The sequence below is a fragment of the Colletotrichum jinshuiense genome, chromosome 3 (genome assembly GCF_051148585.1).
Source record: "Colletotrichum jinshuiense chromosome 3, complete sequence".
NCBI classification, from domain to species: domain Eukaryota; kingdom Fungi; phylum Ascomycota; class Sordariomycetes; order Glomerellales; family Glomerellaceae; genus Colletotrichum; species Colletotrichum jinshuiense.
In genome coordinates this window covers 5,315,822-5,334,961 of record NC_139310.1, presented here as the reverse complement: position 1 = coordinate 5,334,961, position 19,140 = coordinate 5,315,822, and the positions used below count along the sequence as shown (strand labels likewise).

Below are 19,140 nucleotides of genomic sequence, written 5' to 3'. Positions count from 1 at the left end.
TGCAATGTTGAGTGTCGTGTGTATATCAAATGCTGGGTTGTTGTTGTTGTGGTTATGGTTGTGCTGCGGGTTCAAATTTTTGTGAATACAAGATAGTGTGCGGTCTGGGATCCGACTCTTTGGTCAATCCGTGACCTGTTCTTTCACTGTGGCATGTCCAAGACCCAAAAAAATTCGGTCATTTCTGGATTGCGGTTGAGACCTGGTCATGGGCAAGGAAGGGAATAAAGTAGTGGACACAAAGGAACAGGATAATTAGGAGCAGCGCCTTTTTACTGGGCCTGGTCCGCGTTCTGGCCCGAGGGTCTCTTCTGGCTCTTGGTTAGAGGTTGAGCCTTTGTAGTTGGTCGGGCCTTGTCGGGAGGAACCTCTGTAGCAGAGGGGTCCTCAGTAGCAGATTGGCCCTTGGTCGCAGGTTGCTGAGTTTTCTGCTTGGGGTGGACCAGGGACCGCCGCGTAGGGATGTTGGGGGCAGACCTGTTCGCGGTGGGTAGAGGCCGGCGAGCCTGGGTCAAGGGAGCTTCGCGCGGTCCAGACGTTTGTGAGCCTGGCTGGCGGTGTCGCTTGCCAACAGGATTGTGCCGTTTCGGGGTCGGCACCTCTTCTCGTTCCGGTAGACTCTTGATGTCAGTGTCGGAGGCATCACTGCTAAGGCTCATTGTGCCGCCGGATTTCTAATTCGGCGGCGATGACAATGTGCCGGACGACTCCGACTCTGCATCTTCGTGTCTGCCGTTCTTGGACATGGGCGAGGACAAGGGCGGCTTCCCGGCCCCAAGCTTCAGCTTCTTGGCCGGGCTTATGCCCTTGGCCTCCTTCTTCTTCGGTGCCACTTCTACCGTCAAGCTGTCGTCCTCGTCGGGTTTTGCCTCGCGACTCAGCATCGAGTTGGCTTTGACCTTGTCCTTTTTGGGGCCCTTCGTCTTGAGAATGACCTTCTTTGTCATCAACGGTGTGGACTTTAATTTCTTCTTTTTGTGGCTGTCTCCCGACTCGTCGTCCTCTTCGTGCGCTGCCTCCTCGCTTTCGCGCTTCTTGGGGCTCGAGGCTCGCGAACCGGGTACTGGGGTGGCCTTCTGGCTCGAAGGGGGCGTGCCGTCGTGGTGGCTAGTGCCATTGCTTCCGTTGGAAATCTTCGCCGCCGCGGCGCGACTAGCATTCCTGCCGCTGTTGCCAATACACGAGCCCATGTGGTTGTTGAGTCTTGTGACGAGAATGCATCGCTTGCACTTGCTGCAGGTGGCGGAAGGGAACGAGAGGACGTTGGGCGGCCGCGATTCTCCGGGGGCGGGCGACTCGATGTTGGGGTCGGGCTTCATGTCCTTCTTCTTCTTGCCTCGGCCGGGGCCCGGCTGAACCCATGTCTGGCCGTAAATATCGTAGCCCGGCTTGTCGATGTAGGGGTGTTTTTTGCAGTAGATGACGCTCGGATCGGGCTTCTTCGCGCCTTTTCCGTCCGTCGGGTAGAGCAGCCGCGGCAGATGGCATCTCGGACACAGAACCTCGGAGGTGGTCTTTAAGGGATTGCCCTTGAGCAGGACCTTGCCGTCCTCGTATATCGCTGCATCGGTTTCGATCCGCACGTCCGGTTTCGAGTCGGGGGTCGAACTCTCTGATGCATCGGAAGCCAGCTTCTCGATACGAATGGCGGCCGTGGTCGCCCTGGCCATCTTCTCATCGCGATGCACCTTGAGCAGCAGGTCGTGGACGATGTTGTACATGAGGTCGTCGAGAACGGCGTGTGCCTGTTGCCGGAAAACAGACTATGATTAGCATCACGTCATGTCATCAGCCACGGCAAAAAGTCGCCCAGGTTCGACCACAAACATGGGGATATCGAGAGGGCTGTGTGGACCTGGGTGGACGGGGAGGTATGGGACGGGCACTTACAAGCTTGTCCATGCTGCCGGAATTGTCTGGAGCGACGATTACTCCAGCCTTGCCCGTGTTGGAAGCCATCTCGACGGGGGCCGACGGAACGGCGCACAGAGGCTGAGGGGGAGGGGAATTGCCGTCGTGATCGCAGCCTCAGAGGGCGAGAGCTTTTGTGTGTGCAAGAGGTTTGTGGTCTGTGGAATCTGGATCGGGTTGACGGGTAACTAAAATAAGGTGCCACACGGCCGGACGAGGGGGGGGGTGTGGGTGTGGTTGACCAAGCAAGCGGGTGAGATGAGGTCAAGCTGAAGACGGCCGCCGCTCATAAAAAAAAAAAGTTCGGAACCTTGCTTTGCTGAAGTAATAAGGGTGCAACAGCAATGGCGACAAGCAACAGCACAAGGATTGTCTCCGATGAGCCAGGGGTTCCTTAATCCTTTTTTTTTATATCTCCCCGTCCCTTCCTCGTTCCACGCGATGCCCTATGCCGAATCTGGAAGCGATCTTGAGAGTGAGGATGGAGGAGGATGGGAGAGGAAGAATGGTTAGTTGCATGTAATATGGGGGATTTGGAAAGAGGATGGATGACGGGCAGTTTTTCCGGCTTAGAAATTGGCTCAGGTAAGGGAACAACTGGACGGGAAAGAGCAATCTAGGTTCAAGCGTCAGGTACGACGGGGAGCTGCCCGAAAGCGCAACTTCCCAGACTTGTCGACAGCGATCTTTAGGCGGGCCAGGTTGCCAATGGCACGAGAGCTCTCAGAACCCCCGTCGAGACAAGCGCCGGAGCCGAAGGACGGGCGATGCAAAGTCAAATTAATGGAACTCGTCAACCGCCGACATCAACATCGACGACAACGTCCGAGGCAGAGAGCCAACACCGAGTTGCAGCATCGGGAAACACGATCACGCCGTTCAATTGGGAGCTTGTCATGCGTACGGATTTACCAACCATCCCTTAAACTGTTGGGCGGATACAGTGTCCCCATCAGTGCATGCATGTGCCTGAGTTAGCCTCCCCCCTTAGGGCCCTTTTAGGGGACAGGTGGAACTCCGGAACCACGACGACACCCTGGGCGGCAGAATCCGCCTCGCTGAGCTTGGACTTGACCGCCCAGCCAGCACGTAATCGACTTCGCAGCGGGTGTGTCACTGTCCCATCACCATACATGGTCTGTAAATCTCCCTGCTGATTGCTTACATACTGAGTACTATACTTGGTGCTGACGGTCCAAGGCCAACCGGGGGGCCGCGGGCTTACTGGCTCCTAGTGGACACCTTTCTGTTGGTTCGCTGCACTCCACCCTCACGAACTGCACTGTCCGTCCGCACATATGCCCATCAGTCCTCCCCCCTTGTTGTCGCGACATGACAGAGGCCCTGGGCTGGGTCAATCCCGCCCATCCATGCCCCTGGGCCAGTCCTCCCGGATCTGGACTCTCCATTCGGTCTCGCCTTTGCCTTGCATCTGATCTGATACAGAGACGCTGCTCAAGTCCTGCGCTGCACTTGCTCTGCGCTACGCTATTAGGTCAACCCGGTGGGGCCGCTGACTGTGTACCAGCCGGAGCCTCACAAATGGCATGGGACCTGCACTTGAGGAATATAGACGATTGCCCTTCTCAACACCGAGGGGGACGTTTTTTATTTTGGATTGGCTTTGCTGAGTTGGGACGCGCGGGCGTCGTCACGGGTAGGGGGGCCATGACACCACCAACCAGGCGAGGGTACCGTAGGCATGTGTCCCGAGACAAGGTCCCTGAGTCCAGCCGGGTCTCGACTTGCACAATCCCGTCGCCTGCAGCCAAAAAAAAGTTCGCAACCATTCAGAGACATTTCCATCTCCGTCCCCAGAACCCTCCTTTTTTTTTTTTTTTAATGGCCCTTGCCTCGCTACTTCCCTCCTTCGCCGTCCCCGGATCCATCCCGTGCACGCATCCCAAACCAGCCTCGGCGTTCTGCTGTTCGCGTGTAAATATGCACAACTGAACTTGTAATTATCTCATAGACTTCTACGTACACTTCAAATCCCCCCCTCCTCGCCCCACGTTCATTGTTCCCAACTATTTGTTCTCTACACCGTCCTCATTCGACGAGGAGAAACCCCCTGGGCCCCCCTCCCCCTTCGTTCTAAGCAACACCAGCAGCGAAGGAAAATAAAATAAACAACAGCCACCATGTCTCTGCCGCAGGCCACGGCGATGAAGCCGACCCAGGCCTCGATAAAGTCCTTCTTCCAACCTCGACAGCAGCCCTCCTACGCACCTCCCCCGCCGACATCCAAATACGCGCAGGCGCCGGCGCCCGCGTCCGTGGGAGCTGCTGCCGTCGCCCCTCCTCCGCCTCCCCCCACCTCAACGTCACCTCCCACCCCTCCAACCTCGAAGACGACAACCACGGCCACGGCCACGACGACGACACCGCCGCCCGTGGCCGCGGCTTCGACGCCCCTCCACCCAAACGCCTCGATCCGCCCCGTCGACGACCATGACCTCCAGCCCCTCCGCCGCATAAACTCCCTCCTCCTCCCCGTCGCCTACCCCGAGACCTTCTACGCCGCCGCCCTCACCGGGCCCCTCTCCCGCGTAATAACCTGGACCGACCCCTCGTCCGCCACGGAGCAGGTTGTGGGCGGCGTCGTGTCCCGCGTTGAGCCCTCCCCCTTCCCGCCCTCCTCGCCGGCCGCCGCCCCCGAGCACGCCCTCTATATCCAGTCCCTCGCGCTCCTGTCCCCCTACCGCTCCCACGGCCTCGCGACCGCCACCATCGACCACCTCGTCGCCGCCGCCGCCGCCCTGTCCCCCGAGATCAACCTCCGCCACATCTTCGCCCACGTCTGGACCGACAACGACGAGGGCATGCGCTGGTACGCCGCCCGCGGCTTCGAGCGCTACGGCGAGCCGCTGGAGGGCTACTACATCAAGCTCCGCCCGGACTCGGCCTGGATCATCCGCCGCCCCGTCGGGCCCCTGTCCGTCGGCAGCACAAGCAGACAACACTCCTCCGCCACGCCGCCGAAGCCCGTCCAGGCGGGCCCCACCGCCGCCGTCGCGAACCTGCCTCCCATGTCCAGCAACGGCAAGGCCCCTCCTCCCCCTCTCCCGGGCAACTCCTTCCAGAACCGCCGCGCCGAGACGGAGTGGAACGACCTGCCCGCCGACATGGCGCCGGCCATGCTGACGCCCGCCCGGACCAGCAACGGCTCCTCTGCGAGTTCCAGGAGCAGCTCGACCGCCAAGAAGAAGAAGGACAGATCATACCCCGCCGCGGCCTTCCAAGCCTAGGAGAGAGACGGACACATCAACAAGAAACTGAAAGAAAAAAAAATGAGGGGGCAGGAGGGTGGCCGAACAGACGGTGCCCGGAGCCTAGGTCCGAACCATGAAAGGGAGAGGCGTCAGGATCGGGATCGACTGCTATTGTTTGTTGTTCATCAGCCTCACTTGCACCAGTCAGCACCGTTGGGAAGCACTGATTTCATGGGGTGCCATGCATACCCTTTGTCCGAAATAATCAACTCTTTGGGATGCCATGTCTCCTGGAACATGGCAAAGACTAAGAAAACCCCAGGCCAAAGTAGAGGATGGCAAAAAAGGGAGTTTGGCTGAAAATAAGCCACCTTGATATAGACTTTGACTTTAGAAAAAAAAACACAAGACCAATATACAGCTTTGAAGACGCATCTGCTCTGCTCAGCCCAACTCCGTACCACGAATCATGAAGAAATTCGACGAAAGTCCCAATGCTGTAAAACAAAATTTGCCCAATGAATGGGAGCGCGTCTGTCTCCCTTTGCTTTCATTCCCAAATGCCATTTTCGACTTCATTCATATCACGTCTTTCCCCGCCCATTATCTCTCTTCTTCCATTATTGACGGTTGTAACGAGACCACCAGACGGCCGCAATGGCCGCAATGCCCACAATGCCACCAATCACCAAGGCGGTGTTGGTCGATGAGCTTTCTTGGCCTGTTTGCACAAAATGTTTGATTAGCCAACAAGCTCGCAATGCACAGCGGTAGGAACATCGTCACGGTCGACATTGCGCTTCTTTTCGGCAACATGTGCGACAAAACACTTACGTGGTGTGGGGACGGAGTCTAGCTCGCGCTTGACGTTCTGTCTGAACTCGGTCAAGACGTCCGACTCCTTCTCCATGCCAGCAGCCACAAGGGCGATGAGGGCGGCTCCTACTCCACTTCCATCCTTTGCGATGCCGATGCGGATCTTCTCGGCACCCTTGGGGCCGATGCTGTCGATGGCGCGCAGGGCCTCGTAGATCATGTCCCGGAAGAAGGGGTAGTGCTCGACCAAGCTACCATCCACACCAACATCAATCACGTCCTCGTTGGGGTCGTCGAGCTTGCCAGACTGCAGGACAATGGCACCAATGGCCACCGCGGAAAGGCGGGCAGCACGGCGACCCACGGCGCCTGCGACAGCCTTGAAGGCCTGCGCATCCTCGAGAGAGGGGGTGTACACGTGCAGGATGGACTCAAGCTCTTGTCTCAGGGTCGACAGCTCGGGGGTGTTGTCAGCGGCAGCGACAGACATGATGGCGCTGTCCAGACCCCACTGCTTGAACATGCTGGACTGGGGGCTGATGTCGGTTGTCGACTTCCAGTCGTTGAAGCTCGAGTTTTGGTCCTTGAACAGGGAGACCTTCTCGTCCTTGAGCATGTCAAGGATGGTCAGGCGGACGATCTCTCCCAGGAACATGCCCGAGACACGCTTCTCAAACATCTGGATGCCCGGGTTCACACTGTCCTTGTCAAGCGCAGAGTCCCAGGGGGTGTTCGGCAGGACGTTCAGCTGGTTGTCGAAAGAACCCCACTCGGTGTTGACAACCATCTCTCCAGTGCTGGACTCGAACTCGCCAACAATGGGCTTCTTGATGTTGGACAGCTTCTCGAGGTACGCGCCGTTGGTACCGGTGCCGAAGATGGCGCCCAGAATGGAGCCCGACTTGCCGGTCGAGGTGTACGATCTCGCCATCAAAGTTCCCACGGTGTCGTTGACAAGGGCAGCAACTCGGACGGGAAGGTGCAGCTTGTCGATCTCGGTCTGCAGCAAGGCGCAGACGTCCTTGCCAACGGCATCAGGAATGTCGAATCCCTTGGTCCACCGAATCAGGTTGCCCTTGTTGATGCCGAGCTGCTGAACGGGAAAGCTAAAGGTGAAGCCCAGACGGAAGACATGCTCGTCGCGATAACCCTCGGGGGCGCTGTAGGTCTGGCGGCGACGGACGTGCTGCTCAAAGTGTTGAGCGTGGTGCTCCCGCAGGAAGAGCTCAATCTGCTTTGCGAGGAAGGAGAAGAGCTGCTCGGCAGTCTTGGCGACCATGAGCTCCTTGGGGATGGCAACCTTGCTGTATGTGAGGTTGAAGGTGGTGTCGCCGTTCAGCTGAACGGAGCACACGCGGAAGTTGGTTCCGCCGAGGTCGACGGCGAGGTACAGTCCCTGCAACAAGTGTCAGCAACAGGAATGCGGCATTTGGGAACGGCCGGTGCAGGCTGCGTTGTGTTGCCTTGCAATTAATTACCTTTTCGGTGCCATTGGGCACGCCAGTGACGTACGTCGGGATTTGGCTCATGCTGGACCCATCTTTTTGCAGGCCATCGTCTACAGTCGAACCACCAAAGTCAGTTTCAATTGCGATTAGGGTAATTGCAACTGCTGGTCTGCCAGTTAGGTAGGCAGTGTGCCGCTCTATTGCGCGCAGATGCTTGGGCGCAAGCCATTGACAACCCCAGCAGCAATTGGCTCAAGGGGAGGAGGGGTGAGGGGTGAGGGGAAAGAGGCTACTTACGCATCTGGTCAAGGAATTCCTTGACTGCATTGTTGACATAGGCGTCGGAGAGCTCGAACTGCTCCACGATGCGTTTTGTCTCTGCTTCGAGCGCCATTGTGAGGGGTATTGAGATGGGCGGCGTGGTAGGGAAAGGCGCTGGGTTCTCGCAGACGGGCTCCTGAAAGATTTGGGCGGAGGGAGAGTAAAATGGAGGAGGCGGGTGGAAGAATGGGTGGGAGGGGAAAAGGGAAGAGCGAAGTTGGAGCTGGAGGTGTGCTGGTATGAGCTTGGCGTCGCGCAGAAGGAGCTGTGTGAGCTGTGTGGTTGAGGAAGGAGCCGAGTTAGTCCAATAGCTGCAGGAGGATCTGCGTCATAAGGGAAGGCGTGTGGTTGGTTCAAAGGTAGGTACACAGCAACAGCAGAGGTAGGGGAAAAGGAAGGAAATTCGGTTTCGAGCAAGTTAACGCAAGGTTAAAAAGAGCAAGGTAGGTAAGGTAGGTCGAGGGCGAGGAAGATTTTGGGGGAGCTCCGAGGATGATGTATGTGACGAAATCGCAGAGGAATGAGCCGGGGGGGGATGGGGTCAATTGGCATGGAGCAAACATGGAGCATGGAGCAAAGGCGTGGAGCAAGCGACAGGCATGGCTAGCGTAACTCCGTACCAAGGGTGGTGGTCTAGGGAACTGCGTAAGGTGCGCGGAGGAAATTGGGCAGTGAGGTAATGATGTGGTGGGGTGACAGGCCTCGTGCTACTACACACGACGTCGTCCAGCTTGCTTGTTCTTGAGAGGAGGGGGGGGTGCGTGATTGTTGGGACCACGACATGACACTTGACAATTGACAATTGACCATAACAGCGCCGCCGAGAACAGACCAGCAGAGGCTGAGGATCAAGACCAGGACCAGGGGAAATGGGAGTCGTCTACTGGAGCTGGGCAAGCCTCAGCTGGTTAATCATCGCCCCGGGCCCCCGAGTCGAGACAGGCAATGCCACTCTCCCTCTCTCTCGCGCTCTCTCTCCAGGTGAGGGTGCAGGCGTGCCGCGACTTTCTTTTCGTGGTCGGCCCGGACGGAAGACCAAGCTGCGTGATGAGAATCGGGTCCTCTGCAGCACGACCCGGCGCGAAGTACACAATGGGCGGATGACGGGGGTGGGTGCAACCAGCGCCAGCACCTGAGCAAGCGTGATGTGAGGCGAACTGCGCTGCGCTGGTCGTGTGTGGCCTCGCGAACCTTGAACCTTGGTAAGGTACCTCGGGGCGCCTGCCTGCGGGGAATTGTCCAGTCCAATATCCAACGTCCAATGTCCAATGCAGTGCTGACTGAGGGACCTTGGCTTTTGGCTCTGGGACTTCGTCATGCCAAAAAGCCACTAACTGGTCTGAGGCGGCGCCCCGGTAAGCTGTCCCGTCCTTGGCCTTGCCTTTGGGAGGGAACCGCTGGGAAAAGCTCGGAGGCCGGACGCAACCTTGTCGCCTGCCATTGGGCCGCTGGGTGAAGTTCGGCCCCTCCGCTGGCTCCAATTAGGCCCGGCGAAGTCCCGACCATCGATGCCTCGCACTTCCAGGGCGTCGTCGTCTTATCCCGTCGAGTTCCCTAGCCTCTTGGTCCGCACCAGCACCAGCTGCAAAGCCGCATGTGGTCTTCATGTTCAACATGACTTTTTTTTTTTTTTTTCCGGTCCTGTCGTGTCTTCTCCGACCATTGGCCCGGTGCAAGTTCGCGCGTGCTCTCCCAAGGGAAAATCTCCAGAAGCTGGGCTGGGCCCCACGTGGAAGTCCGCATCATGTCCCAATAAGCAACCACCCAAATTGGGACACTGGAGCTACAGACCACCACGCTCTCGGGCTCTCACCTCACAGCACTCGCCAGGGACACTGAACTGACAGGCGAAACCACCCCGGTCCCACGGTGTCCACTTCTGCGCCGAAGAAGCTCCCGTCTCCATCCACCATCGCCCACCCGGGCGGGCCACCGAACATGCCGGAAATGGAGAGACTTTGACCAAAGAAAAATCAAACGGAAAGTGTGCGCGTGCAACAACGCTCAGACGGGAAATAATAAGTGGGAGGGAATAAATGGAATATGGACTCATGGGACGGGTGGGGAACTGATGTCTGATGAAATGCAAAAAGAGGAGAAACTGCACTGCTGCAGAGGTACTTACTAGGACGAGTGCTAACAGCACGACCGAACAAAGGCCGTACCAAAACGAGGAGACCCCATGGGAGACCAGGAAGCTGCTCCTCCTTCTCCGGTGTCCTGGATTTGGAGTTGGCTCACGCCCGCCAACTTTGCCGTTGCCGCCCGTGGTCTTGTTGGTGCCAATACCGCCGAGGGTCAACGCCACTTCATCGTCGCATGCGCCCGTGTCATTATCGTCGGCCACGTCCACCACAGCGAAATCCAGGCCCCTTGCATACTTTTGCGGGGGATTCTGAACATCAACATGTTGTTTCCCACTCTGTCGCAAGCCCTGCCCCAGGGCGAGGTCTCGGTTGTCAGTCCTACCAAGGCCACCCGCGCGCCAATCGGCGCCTCGCCTCCGGATGAAGGCCGACAACGTGCCGGTATTTGAAGTGCTCAAATGCAGGAGTTTTCGCTGCGGGCGCGTTGCTGCACCTCACTGCGAAATCTCCCGCCTTTTGCTGGCAACCTTTCCGAGAACCCCTAGATAGAACGACGGCTATGAACGTCGTTCTTCAACGGCTAGGTGGAAGGCCTGAATGAGATCTGGCACCGACCGCCCTGCGTGCGACCTGCGACCTGCGAGATGAGGCGTAGTGCGGTGCAGTGCAGTGATGCTCTGCGGCGCGGCGTCGCGCTGCGCTGATTGCGGAATAATGACCTGGATTTCTCCCTCTCGGCCCTTTGGAGGAGACAGCACACGTTTAAACGGCCCGTCTGTAATTAGTTTGCTGGGTGTGACGCTGCGGATAGACGAAGAGGACCCAGGTACGTTCTCCCCAATGAGGTCATGAATGGGGGTCCCGGGTGTGCCTAGGGGCTAGGTGATAATGGGCCCCTGCAGGGTTTGCGCCAAATTCTGATGTCCTCGTGTGCGGTTCTATCGTGGATTTCGTGGGTTGCGCGCGACGGCGGGGTGGTCTAGGGGGAGGGAAATAAGATCAAAAATAATTATGGGATTGTGGGATTATAGGATGGGGGAGTTGGACGGGTGAAGAGGAGGGGGTTCGCTATTAACGTCGGTCTGGTCTCGTTCAATTGCTCGTGATGATCGTGCGCCTGTCACCTCACTTCAAGGCCCGTCGGGTCTGGCTGGGACTTTCCTGGGATTTCCGGGTCTTGGAGATACGGGTCGGTAGGAGGATTTCCTGGTCCCAAGTAGTCGTCGGTCAGATCGAATGGACTGATGGCTTGACTTGGTATTAATAAACTCGGCTCTCTGGCTTGCCGTTGCCTTCGCTCTTGGAGAGAAAGTTGGTCACTGTTCCCTTTGTTCGCAGTTGCACCCAACTAGAAGAAAAGTTGGCAGCCACCGTAGGGTGGTGAGGTGCAAAGGTCTAGCCCACCTCACCTCACGTCAAGGTGCAGAATCTTGGTCTGGATCTGGCTTCGCTCCCCCCGTCGCAAAGCCCAGTTTCCCGGTTTTTGTCTCGGTATGGGTGGTCGCAACAGTGGTGAGGTCCAATCGAGGATGGATGCGCTTTTCTGATTTGTGCGCTGGATGTTACACGAGACAGCTGCTGGACGGCTTCTGATTGACGTAGGAACAAAATTGTCGAGCGATAAGACTAATCAACTCTCGGGGTTTCGCGGGGTGTTGAAGAAACGAGGAGCGAACAGGTGAGGGAGGAGGGACGAGTCAAATCGAACACGACAAAAGAGGGAGCACAATGAGAAAGAGGAGGTTGGCGCGCAACTAGATCCTTCTCAACGTCCTATCCTCCTCCGCTGAGGGTTTCTCGAGCGCTTCTCTTGCATGAGAACGCCTCCTGGAAGTGGAGGATGCGCGGGATGAAGATTTGAGTTGACCACTCAGGTCGCTAACCAAACCGTTGCAGGGTCCGCCCAACTGTGCGGTGTGAACTGCAGGGCCGGGGGGAGGTCTGCAATCTGGATCGCTGAAGGATCTCTAAGCTGCGAATGAGACGCCGCCACGAGAGGGGGGGTCTCTCCCTTGACGGGTTGTCGACTGGGCTGGTTCGGCGATTTTGCGTACACTGTGAAGCTCGAGTTGAGAGGGTCAAAGGGGAGCAAACATCTGACAAGAAGCATACGATGCCACACGTGCTACTTGTAGGACAACAGTAGCAGCAGCGGCACGCGGCAAGCCAGTCTCCCGAAAGGGGAAGGTATCTGGAGCTGATGAAACGGAAACCCCAACGAGAACGGGCCCCTGCCGGGAACTCCCCACGACGTCGCTCCCCAGCATTTGGTTGGCGGCATCGTCACAAATCTCCGGTCCTTGATATTCAATATCCCCCTCTTGCTGGGGGAGCCTCGCACACGGGCCGTTCAGGACAGATTGCAACTTTTCTATTAGGTTCCAGATATTTCCAGTCTATAATCATGTTCGGCCATGACTATGCCACATTTCACATGCTGCATGCCTTATTTCTCGTACACTTGCATCCGCAGCTGCCACCAATGTGCGCCTTCAATTTGGCCAATTCCCCTGCAATGAATGCGTCGCAATTCGCCAACTAGACTATTAACCTTGGCGCCCCTGAGATTGAAGGCGCACTAACATTCAACGACCGTCTGACACCATGCCTAAGATGTAAAGGTCCTCTTGATGATGAAGAAAGACATCATCAGCAGCGCCGCGCATGTCATAAAGACCTTATTCCGGTGTCCGTCACCTGTATGCTCGTTAACCACTGCGATACTTCTTCTCTTTATGCAAGCAACTTACCCTCTTCATCCAAGCTGTGTGCCACAACAACAAACACGTTCAAGGGAAGTCTCAGCAGGCTGTACACACGTCCACGGACGCCATCTTCGACAACCTGGCTTTTCAAGAAAGACATACTCGGAAAGTATGCCCCGATGCTGGCCTCGATCATACACAGCGCCCAGAACAGCAACTTCTCATTATCCAGCATGACAGCTCCCGATAGGCAACAGCTTACGATTAGAACCACGAGCATCAGTATGAGAGACGTCGTTTCCTGGGAGTGCGTCTTGGTATAGAGGGAGAAGATTGCCGATCCAGCCATCATGGCGCACATGAAGCTCGAAAAGATGAGGCCAAAGGGGAGCTCCTCGTCCGACCCAGCCTTTGTTCGGGCACTTTTCAGTGCGGCAGTCCAGAAAAAGACGAAGAGATACATGGCACCCTCGAAGAAGGTTGACGTCAGACCCAGGGACAGGATGCGCCTATCGGCCAGGATCATCTGAATGCCGCTCTTGATATCTGAGAGGGATGTGGTCGGGCTACCTTGCTTGGTTCCGTAGTTCTCCGTCCACGACCTCAGAATCAACCACATGGCCGCGCCGGAGCATGCCACGCTTGCCATGAAGGGCCAGACGCGGCCGCCCAATGCATTGACCAAGAGTTCGCCGACGATGCCGGACAAAATCGCTACGATGGAGCTGATAGTGGTCATGTTGCCAAAGATGGCGCCCAGCTTCAGGTTCGTCCGGGATAGGCCACGCTGGTTATACTCTGTGATCAGCCATGCCTCGAACACACTGTAGAGAAGCGTCGTCGAGATTCCACCGCAGAATCGGCCGATGAACAGTATAGAGAGATTATCGGTGAGCATCGTCAGGCATGTAAGGATGTAGGTGGCGCAGTATGTGAGGCAAGCGAGGCGACGGCCATATCGATCGGCGAATTCTCCGGCGAAGGAGGCAGAGATGGCACCGGAAACGAAACCCGCGGCATACAGGGCAGCCACAATCTTTTCGGGTATATTCTTCTCGTACTTGTAGATGGCGTAAATGTGCGGACCCTGTTCGATTGTGAGCTTGGTTTCCCTCGGACCAGTTGCGGTTGCAAATGCATTACCTGCAGCCAATCCGCCGCCATCGCGAGGGCGTAGACGGGAAAGAAGTCGAGCTGGAACTGTCGGACCGCCGCCTGGGAGTCTCCAGGGGCCGAGAGCAATTGTTGACTTTCCACCTCGCCATCTGAGGTATCCTCGGTGCCGGCGGCCTCCTGCTTCAACTCCTCGATGACCTCCTTCTCCTGGCGCCTGTATTGTTGGTAGAGCAGAAATCCGTTGACCGCCGCGAAGGCGGCCAGATTCACCTGGTAGAAAGCCATCGTGTCGCAGAAATGGCTTGGAAGTGTTGCAAGAAAGTTGAAAGCAGGCCAGGACCGCAGCCGGGACGTCGAATTGGTCTATTAAGGCCGTCGGGCATTCCACAAGCTAGCGTATCAGCAGGCGTCACGTATCTCGGGATATCCTGACATCCAACGTGTCTCAGTTGCCCTTCCGTCGGTGGCGTCTCAGCTTGGCATTTATCGAATGGATCTTTGGACGAGCTGAGATGGTAGGACAACTACAAGTCATGAAAAGCGGCCCGCGTGGCACAAGAAAGGGAGACTGGCTTTTCTTCCCCCGTCACTCTTTGCCTCATCAATCAGCAGCTATGCCGAAAGGGCCGGTCCTGCTGGAAACGGATGTCGAGAGCGCAAGCTCATACGATCGGACGCCATGCTGATTCAGTCAGTGGCTGGCAGCACCATTGTATCTGTAACACGGCCCCTAAAGCGTACCTGCCACGGCTGCCACTTGGCATGTGCGGGTTCCGGCCCCTTGTTAAGGTTCGGCTGGCTTGATATCCCGAGTTTAACCCAATTTTTTTCGTTGTTGACGTCTACACCAAACCGGCGACAAAACCTAATAAGGGATGCGGAGCCAATTGAAGCTCGCCTATAGCTTCCAACTTTGGGATCTAGACTTCGGTCCATACTTGAACAGGGCAAGAGTGCTAGCAGTGGGCACTAACTGCGCGCAGCAGGAACTGCCTAGACGATAATCGCACTTACGCATTCCACTTCGCAAAGAGCAGGCGGCGTTCAATGCATCAAATCGCGAAAGGGAGCCAGGAGGCACGCAAAAAAGGCCTCCCTCGAATGCCCCTTGCCTTTGTATACTCGTCTGCGACGCTGGAGCCCACAGGCATGTAGGGCAATGCCAATCGTCTCCGAGCTCACTTGTAAAGAGGCAGGAGAGAGGCATCGGCGAACGGCAATGGAAGCGTCAAGAAAGAGTACGAGACGCTTTCCAGAGTCACAGATGTCCGGATGGCGTTGCTGCTTTGTGTCCCCCTTGCCGACACCCGGCGCCGTGCAGCCGCGGTTAACAGGGCTTGACGGTCCGAGTTCCTGCTGCCAGGGTCGGCACTTGCAGAGTAGGCATTAGGACATTGGATTGGGCTTGGTGGCCGGCAGCGACGGCCGGAGCACCGAATTGTCCCACGGGCACGTGAGTGCATCCCGGCCTCCGCGTCACGATTACGGTGGGACTGAGACTGTTCACGCGGCCGGTATTATCCACAACCCCCCATGTTCCTGGCAAAGACCTCGGACCTCGCCGGAGCCAATCCGGAGCTTTGATGGTACCCCCCCGAGGCGAAAGCTCCACCGAACGGACGGGTTTTGGGGGCAGTGCTTACAGGTTTTTCGGGTTCAACATGGTAAAGCTGTAGCGGGAAGGTGCTGACGCAGTCGAGGACGCATGGGACCCTCGTAGCGCCGAACGGCACGAAGGATGCAATAATGGTTCCGTAATAACGAAAAGAAAAGAAAAAAAAAATAAGACAAAAAACATCGGCAACCGACTCTGATTTCCCCGGCCGAACTGGTTGCCTACCGGCACGGCCGTCGGTGTAATCTGCATTAGAACAGCCAGCACGCTCGCTTCGAGATGAACGGGACAAGGCCGCTAGGGCCCTCGCCCTCTGGTGCCATCCGATTTGCAAACATGGCAATAACCCTGGGCATCCCAGCGGGACACCACAGCGCAAAACGGTGGAATCATGGCATAACCGCCTCGCATACTCAGATCTCGCACTGCTGCGAGCTTGCGAAATGGGCAGAAGCAATTATTTCAACCGGTCAGGGAGCGCTGCCAAAAGCCACAACCTGTGCGGCTGAGCTGCGGAGGCCGATCAGAGGACGGAGGTAGTAAGGGTGCTCCTTGTCGGACCTATCAGAGGTCTCCGGGGCTCAGCATGGCTGTTGTGCTACGCCTCACCACGCCCTGGCTCCGAATGTGGGACGAGATTGTCCCCGCGTACTCTGGCTCGTAATGAAGCCTCTCGTCACGATCCAAGACTCGAGGTACATGGTATACGAGGGCCGGGCTAGGAGGTGCAGCTAGGGCGTTGACCGGTCTCAAAACTGGCGGTCGCGAAGGAGGAACAGATCGACGCCGGCAAGGCTTTCTTTCGTAGTCAAACAAGGCGCTGCCTTGCCTGCATTTCTGGCTATACAGCGTACGGCCAAACGAGTCGTCCCGCGAGAACTGGTAGTGAATGAGAAGCGTCTCAATGGCGGAGGAGGGGCAACACGAAGTGTGAATGCGAAGGTGGATGACAGCACGGATCCTGTACCCCACTTTGGCTGGGTGCGCATCAGCATTCTGTGGGACGGTCGAATCTGCGAGGAGGAGCCGTCGATGGTGTTGGTTGTAACGGGACTCCAACCCGCAATGTCAGCCAGCCAATATCGAGAATCGGAGTCGGTATCGGTGTCGGTCCCCATCCTCGCAATACGGCATCTGGCATACAACGGTCCAACAAGGCCGGGCAGTATCTCTTTTGACAGAACACGATACGGTCTCGAGTCGCGATAAATGGGAGGAAGAAAATGAGGGGGCGCGGCCCTGAGCGCTGACACACCGCAGGATTGGGCCAACCTAATCTGGCGGGGTAAGCACAAAAAAGGTACACCGCCCGCCCGCCCACCCCTCCCGCTTTCCCAGGACAAAGGACCGGATCGCCCTGTTGACCCGAACGAGGAGAGGAGCAGAGCAGCTGTGGCACGGATTGTTAACACAGGTTTCCAAACAACAAAAAGCAAGGACAAATATATGACGAAGTCGGCAAATATTCGACAGGGTGTGCTGCCTTCAAAGGCCTCCCTAACGAGGCACAGGATAGCCTCCCTATGGCCAAGTCCTTCGTGGCGGCGAACTGCATGTGGGATCCTCCTTGCCATCCATGTACTGTCCAGGTATCTGCACTCTCGTTTGAAAGTCCTACGAAAAGTCCTGCATGCCCGTCCCTGTCCAGGAGGGATATTGCTGGGTCAGCTTGGCTCTGTTTCCAATTGCTGATGCCCGAACCTGGGTTTGTCAGGACATCTACGATCCTCCACAGGGGCCCAGCAGGCTGGAGGAAGGATTCTGTGGAAGCGAGATTGTCGGTTGGATACATGGTATGATAGAAAGGACCACAGACTTGCTTAGTGACCGCAAATGAAACCATGGTATTGTCAGCGCCGGGCGTCGATGGCGGTCGTATTTCCTTCCTCCGCGCTGGGCTCTGCCCCCATGACGCACCTACGCAGTACAGTGCGGGCATGCTGGCCAGCTGTCAAGGAGCCTCAGCCGAGCACTTGGGGATTGATTGCACGTAGCGGAGGTCTGCAGCCAAGATGGCTACTGGATGTGAATGGAGGCTGCCGAGTTTCTGGAGCACAGAGCATGGTCGCAGACGGATCAATAGGTCGATACCTTGTCTTAGCTGAGCCAGTGCCGACAAAACTCACTTCAAGCCCCGGGAACCCCGTCTCCAGTTCCCCATGAGGGTCGTGGCTGGATCTCTCCACGGCCCTGTCGACTCTGTCGCAAGACGTCGGCTGTCAGCCAGGCACCTAGGACGGGAACGGCAGGGTTGAGTATCCCTCAAAGGCACCGAGATGGAGGCTCAACCTGCAATCCTTTCCTTCGCCTGTTTCCAGAGCAGGCTGGCCTGTTTGGCGACGGCTCCTCGTCGAATCCGCCTCGCTGGATGCTTGCATCTGGTGCCGACGAGTAAATCTGGGGTTGAGGCAATGAGATTTAGCCCCAGGGTTTCCCTCCCTCCAGCGTGATGTCTACCATTGGATGTCATCCTCGGGCCGTTGCTAGTTGATGCTCAATTATTTGGGGCTGGAGAAGAGCAAAAGAGCAGGAACGTATCCTCCCCACAGACGTCGTCCGATGTGTGACATGCTGCGACACAGGTACCGACCAAAACCAGTCTTGAGATGCCTCGTGTAGATGGCCGCTACCCCTCATCTGTCCAGCTCCAAACATTGACAATGGTCATGGAAGACTGGACGAAACTCTTCGGCGACCCGGTCTCGACAACAGAACAGATGAAGCTGGGTTGCTACGCAGGCCATCAGCACATTGTCCGAGAAAAGTCCTACGATGCAAAGCAACACGACTGCTGTAAAGGTACATGGGCGATACGCACACATGTACAGCTACATGCACTGCAGAGACAGCAGTTCCCCACCGCACTGCCATCGCCCTGCAGCCAGTTGGGATCCTGTCCAATCCAACGCAGTTGCAGCATTGGGCGTCCTCAGCCTTACACTGCCCAGCGAGCGACCCGGGGGGTGGTTCATCCACCTAGCGCACCCGCAGGCTCGTTTTAGTGCCGTCAGCTGCTGGCGCGATACATCAGCCACCAGACCACTTTCTGGTCTCAAGTCTCGGCCGATGTCACTCTACTGGCAAATTTTGCAGCAAGATACATGCCGGTGCTCGTACCTTGCAAACACCCCACCCCCAGCGCCGCACAGGACTTGGACGCACAGGACTAAGCACAGGGCAGCCCAGCATCAGCACCAGCACCCTCGAAAGCACAGCACAGCAAACCTCACAGCAAACCACGAACGGCACCCAAAGAGCCCGATAAGCAAGGCAAAGCATAGCAAAGCAAAGCAAAACAAAACACACGGGTTGCGAGCAAAGCAAGCATGCAAGCAGCAACCAGAACAAACTCCAGGCCCCCTCGCTTCCTCGTTGCGATTCGTCCCGCTGTCCGTGGCTCTCTACTCCACAGTCTCCAGTCGCCTGTCCCCAGCCTCTAGCGCCTCGTACCGCCGTCGCTGTCGCCATCGCCGCGGTTTTCTCCATCTCGACGCCCTCCTCTACGGAGACTGCGCCTGCTCTGCTCTCTACCTTCTCCCCGGGTGCAATAATCATTGTCCTCGATGCTCGATTCCTGACCAGTCATCTTGATTGTTCTCGGCAACCACCGGTAACTTGTTTTTATCCGCCATCCATCTCTTAATTCTCGTCTATAACGGACGGCTGTTGCCAAACGACGGAAAAGGTACCCTACCTACCTTCTCTTACGACGTTGTTTTCTACGAGCAGGAGGCTCCTCACAGTCCACCTCTCCAACACTCCTCATCCTGGTCAACCCATCTACCTAGCCTGCTCCTCCTCTCGCACACACGCTCGCACACGCACACACACGCACACGCACGCGCACACTATCTCTCTCTCTTCTCCCTCCCTCTCTCGCTCTCGCTCGCTCGCTGCCGCCGCCGCCGC

The 19,140-nt window shown here is 57.1% G+C and overlaps 5 protein-coding genes across 5 annotated transcripts; 2 read left to right on the top strand and 3 right to left on the bottom strand.

Moving 5' to 3' along the window:
* Nucleotides 1-272: 272 nt before the first annotated feature.
* On the bottom strand, nt 273-1,959 carry EsH8_III_001396 (uncharacterized protein; the record flags this gene model as incomplete). The annotated part of the gene is made up of 3 exons (XM_083263121.1): nt 273-645; nt 694-1,763; nt 1,891-1,959. 3 exons carry the CDS (start codon nt 1,957-1,959, stop codon nt 273-275), a joined length of 1,512 nt encoding a protein of 503 aa, XP_083123608.1.
* A 2,093-nt stretch (nt 1,960-4,052) lies between these two features.
* EsH8_III_001395 (uncharacterized protein) lies at nt 4,053-5,159 on the top strand (the record flags this gene model as incomplete). The annotated part of the gene is made up of 1 exon (XM_083263120.1): nt 4,053-5,159. One exon carries the CDS (start codon nt 4,053-4,055, stop codon nt 5,157-5,159), a length of 1,107 nt encoding a protein of 368 aa, XP_083123607.1.
* Nucleotides 5,160-5,743: 584 nt separating this feature from the next.
* Nucleotides 5,744-7,781, bottom strand: EsH8_III_001394 (glucokinase; the record flags this gene model as incomplete). Its single annotated transcript, XM_083263119.1, has 4 exons — nt 5,744-5,844; nt 5,958-7,335; nt 7,418-7,497; nt 7,685-7,781. The coding sequence occupies 4 exons, from the start codon at nt 7,779-7,781 to the stop codon at nt 5,744-5,746; spliced, it is 1,656 nt and encodes a 551-aa protein (XP_083123606.1).
* Nucleotides 7,782-9,890: 2,109 nt separating this feature from the next.
* EsH8_III_001393 (uncharacterized protein) lies at nt 9,891-10,244 on the top strand (the record flags this gene model as incomplete). The annotated part of the gene is made up of 1 exon (XM_083263118.1): nt 9,891-10,244. One exon carries the CDS (start codon nt 9,891-9,893, stop codon nt 10,242-10,244), a length of 354 nt encoding a protein of 117 aa, XP_083123605.1.
* A 2,159-nt stretch (nt 10,245-12,403) lies between these two features.
* EsH8_III_001392 (molybdate-anion transporter) lies at nt 12,404-13,901 on the bottom strand (the record flags this gene model as incomplete). Its single annotated transcript, XM_083263117.1, has 3 exons — nt 12,404-12,492; nt 12,546-13,587; nt 13,644-13,901. The coding sequence occupies 3 exons, from the start codon at nt 13,899-13,901 to the stop codon at nt 12,404-12,406; spliced, it is 1,389 nt and encodes a 462-aa protein (XP_083123604.1).
* Nucleotides 13,902-19,140: the final 5,239 nt, after the last annotated feature.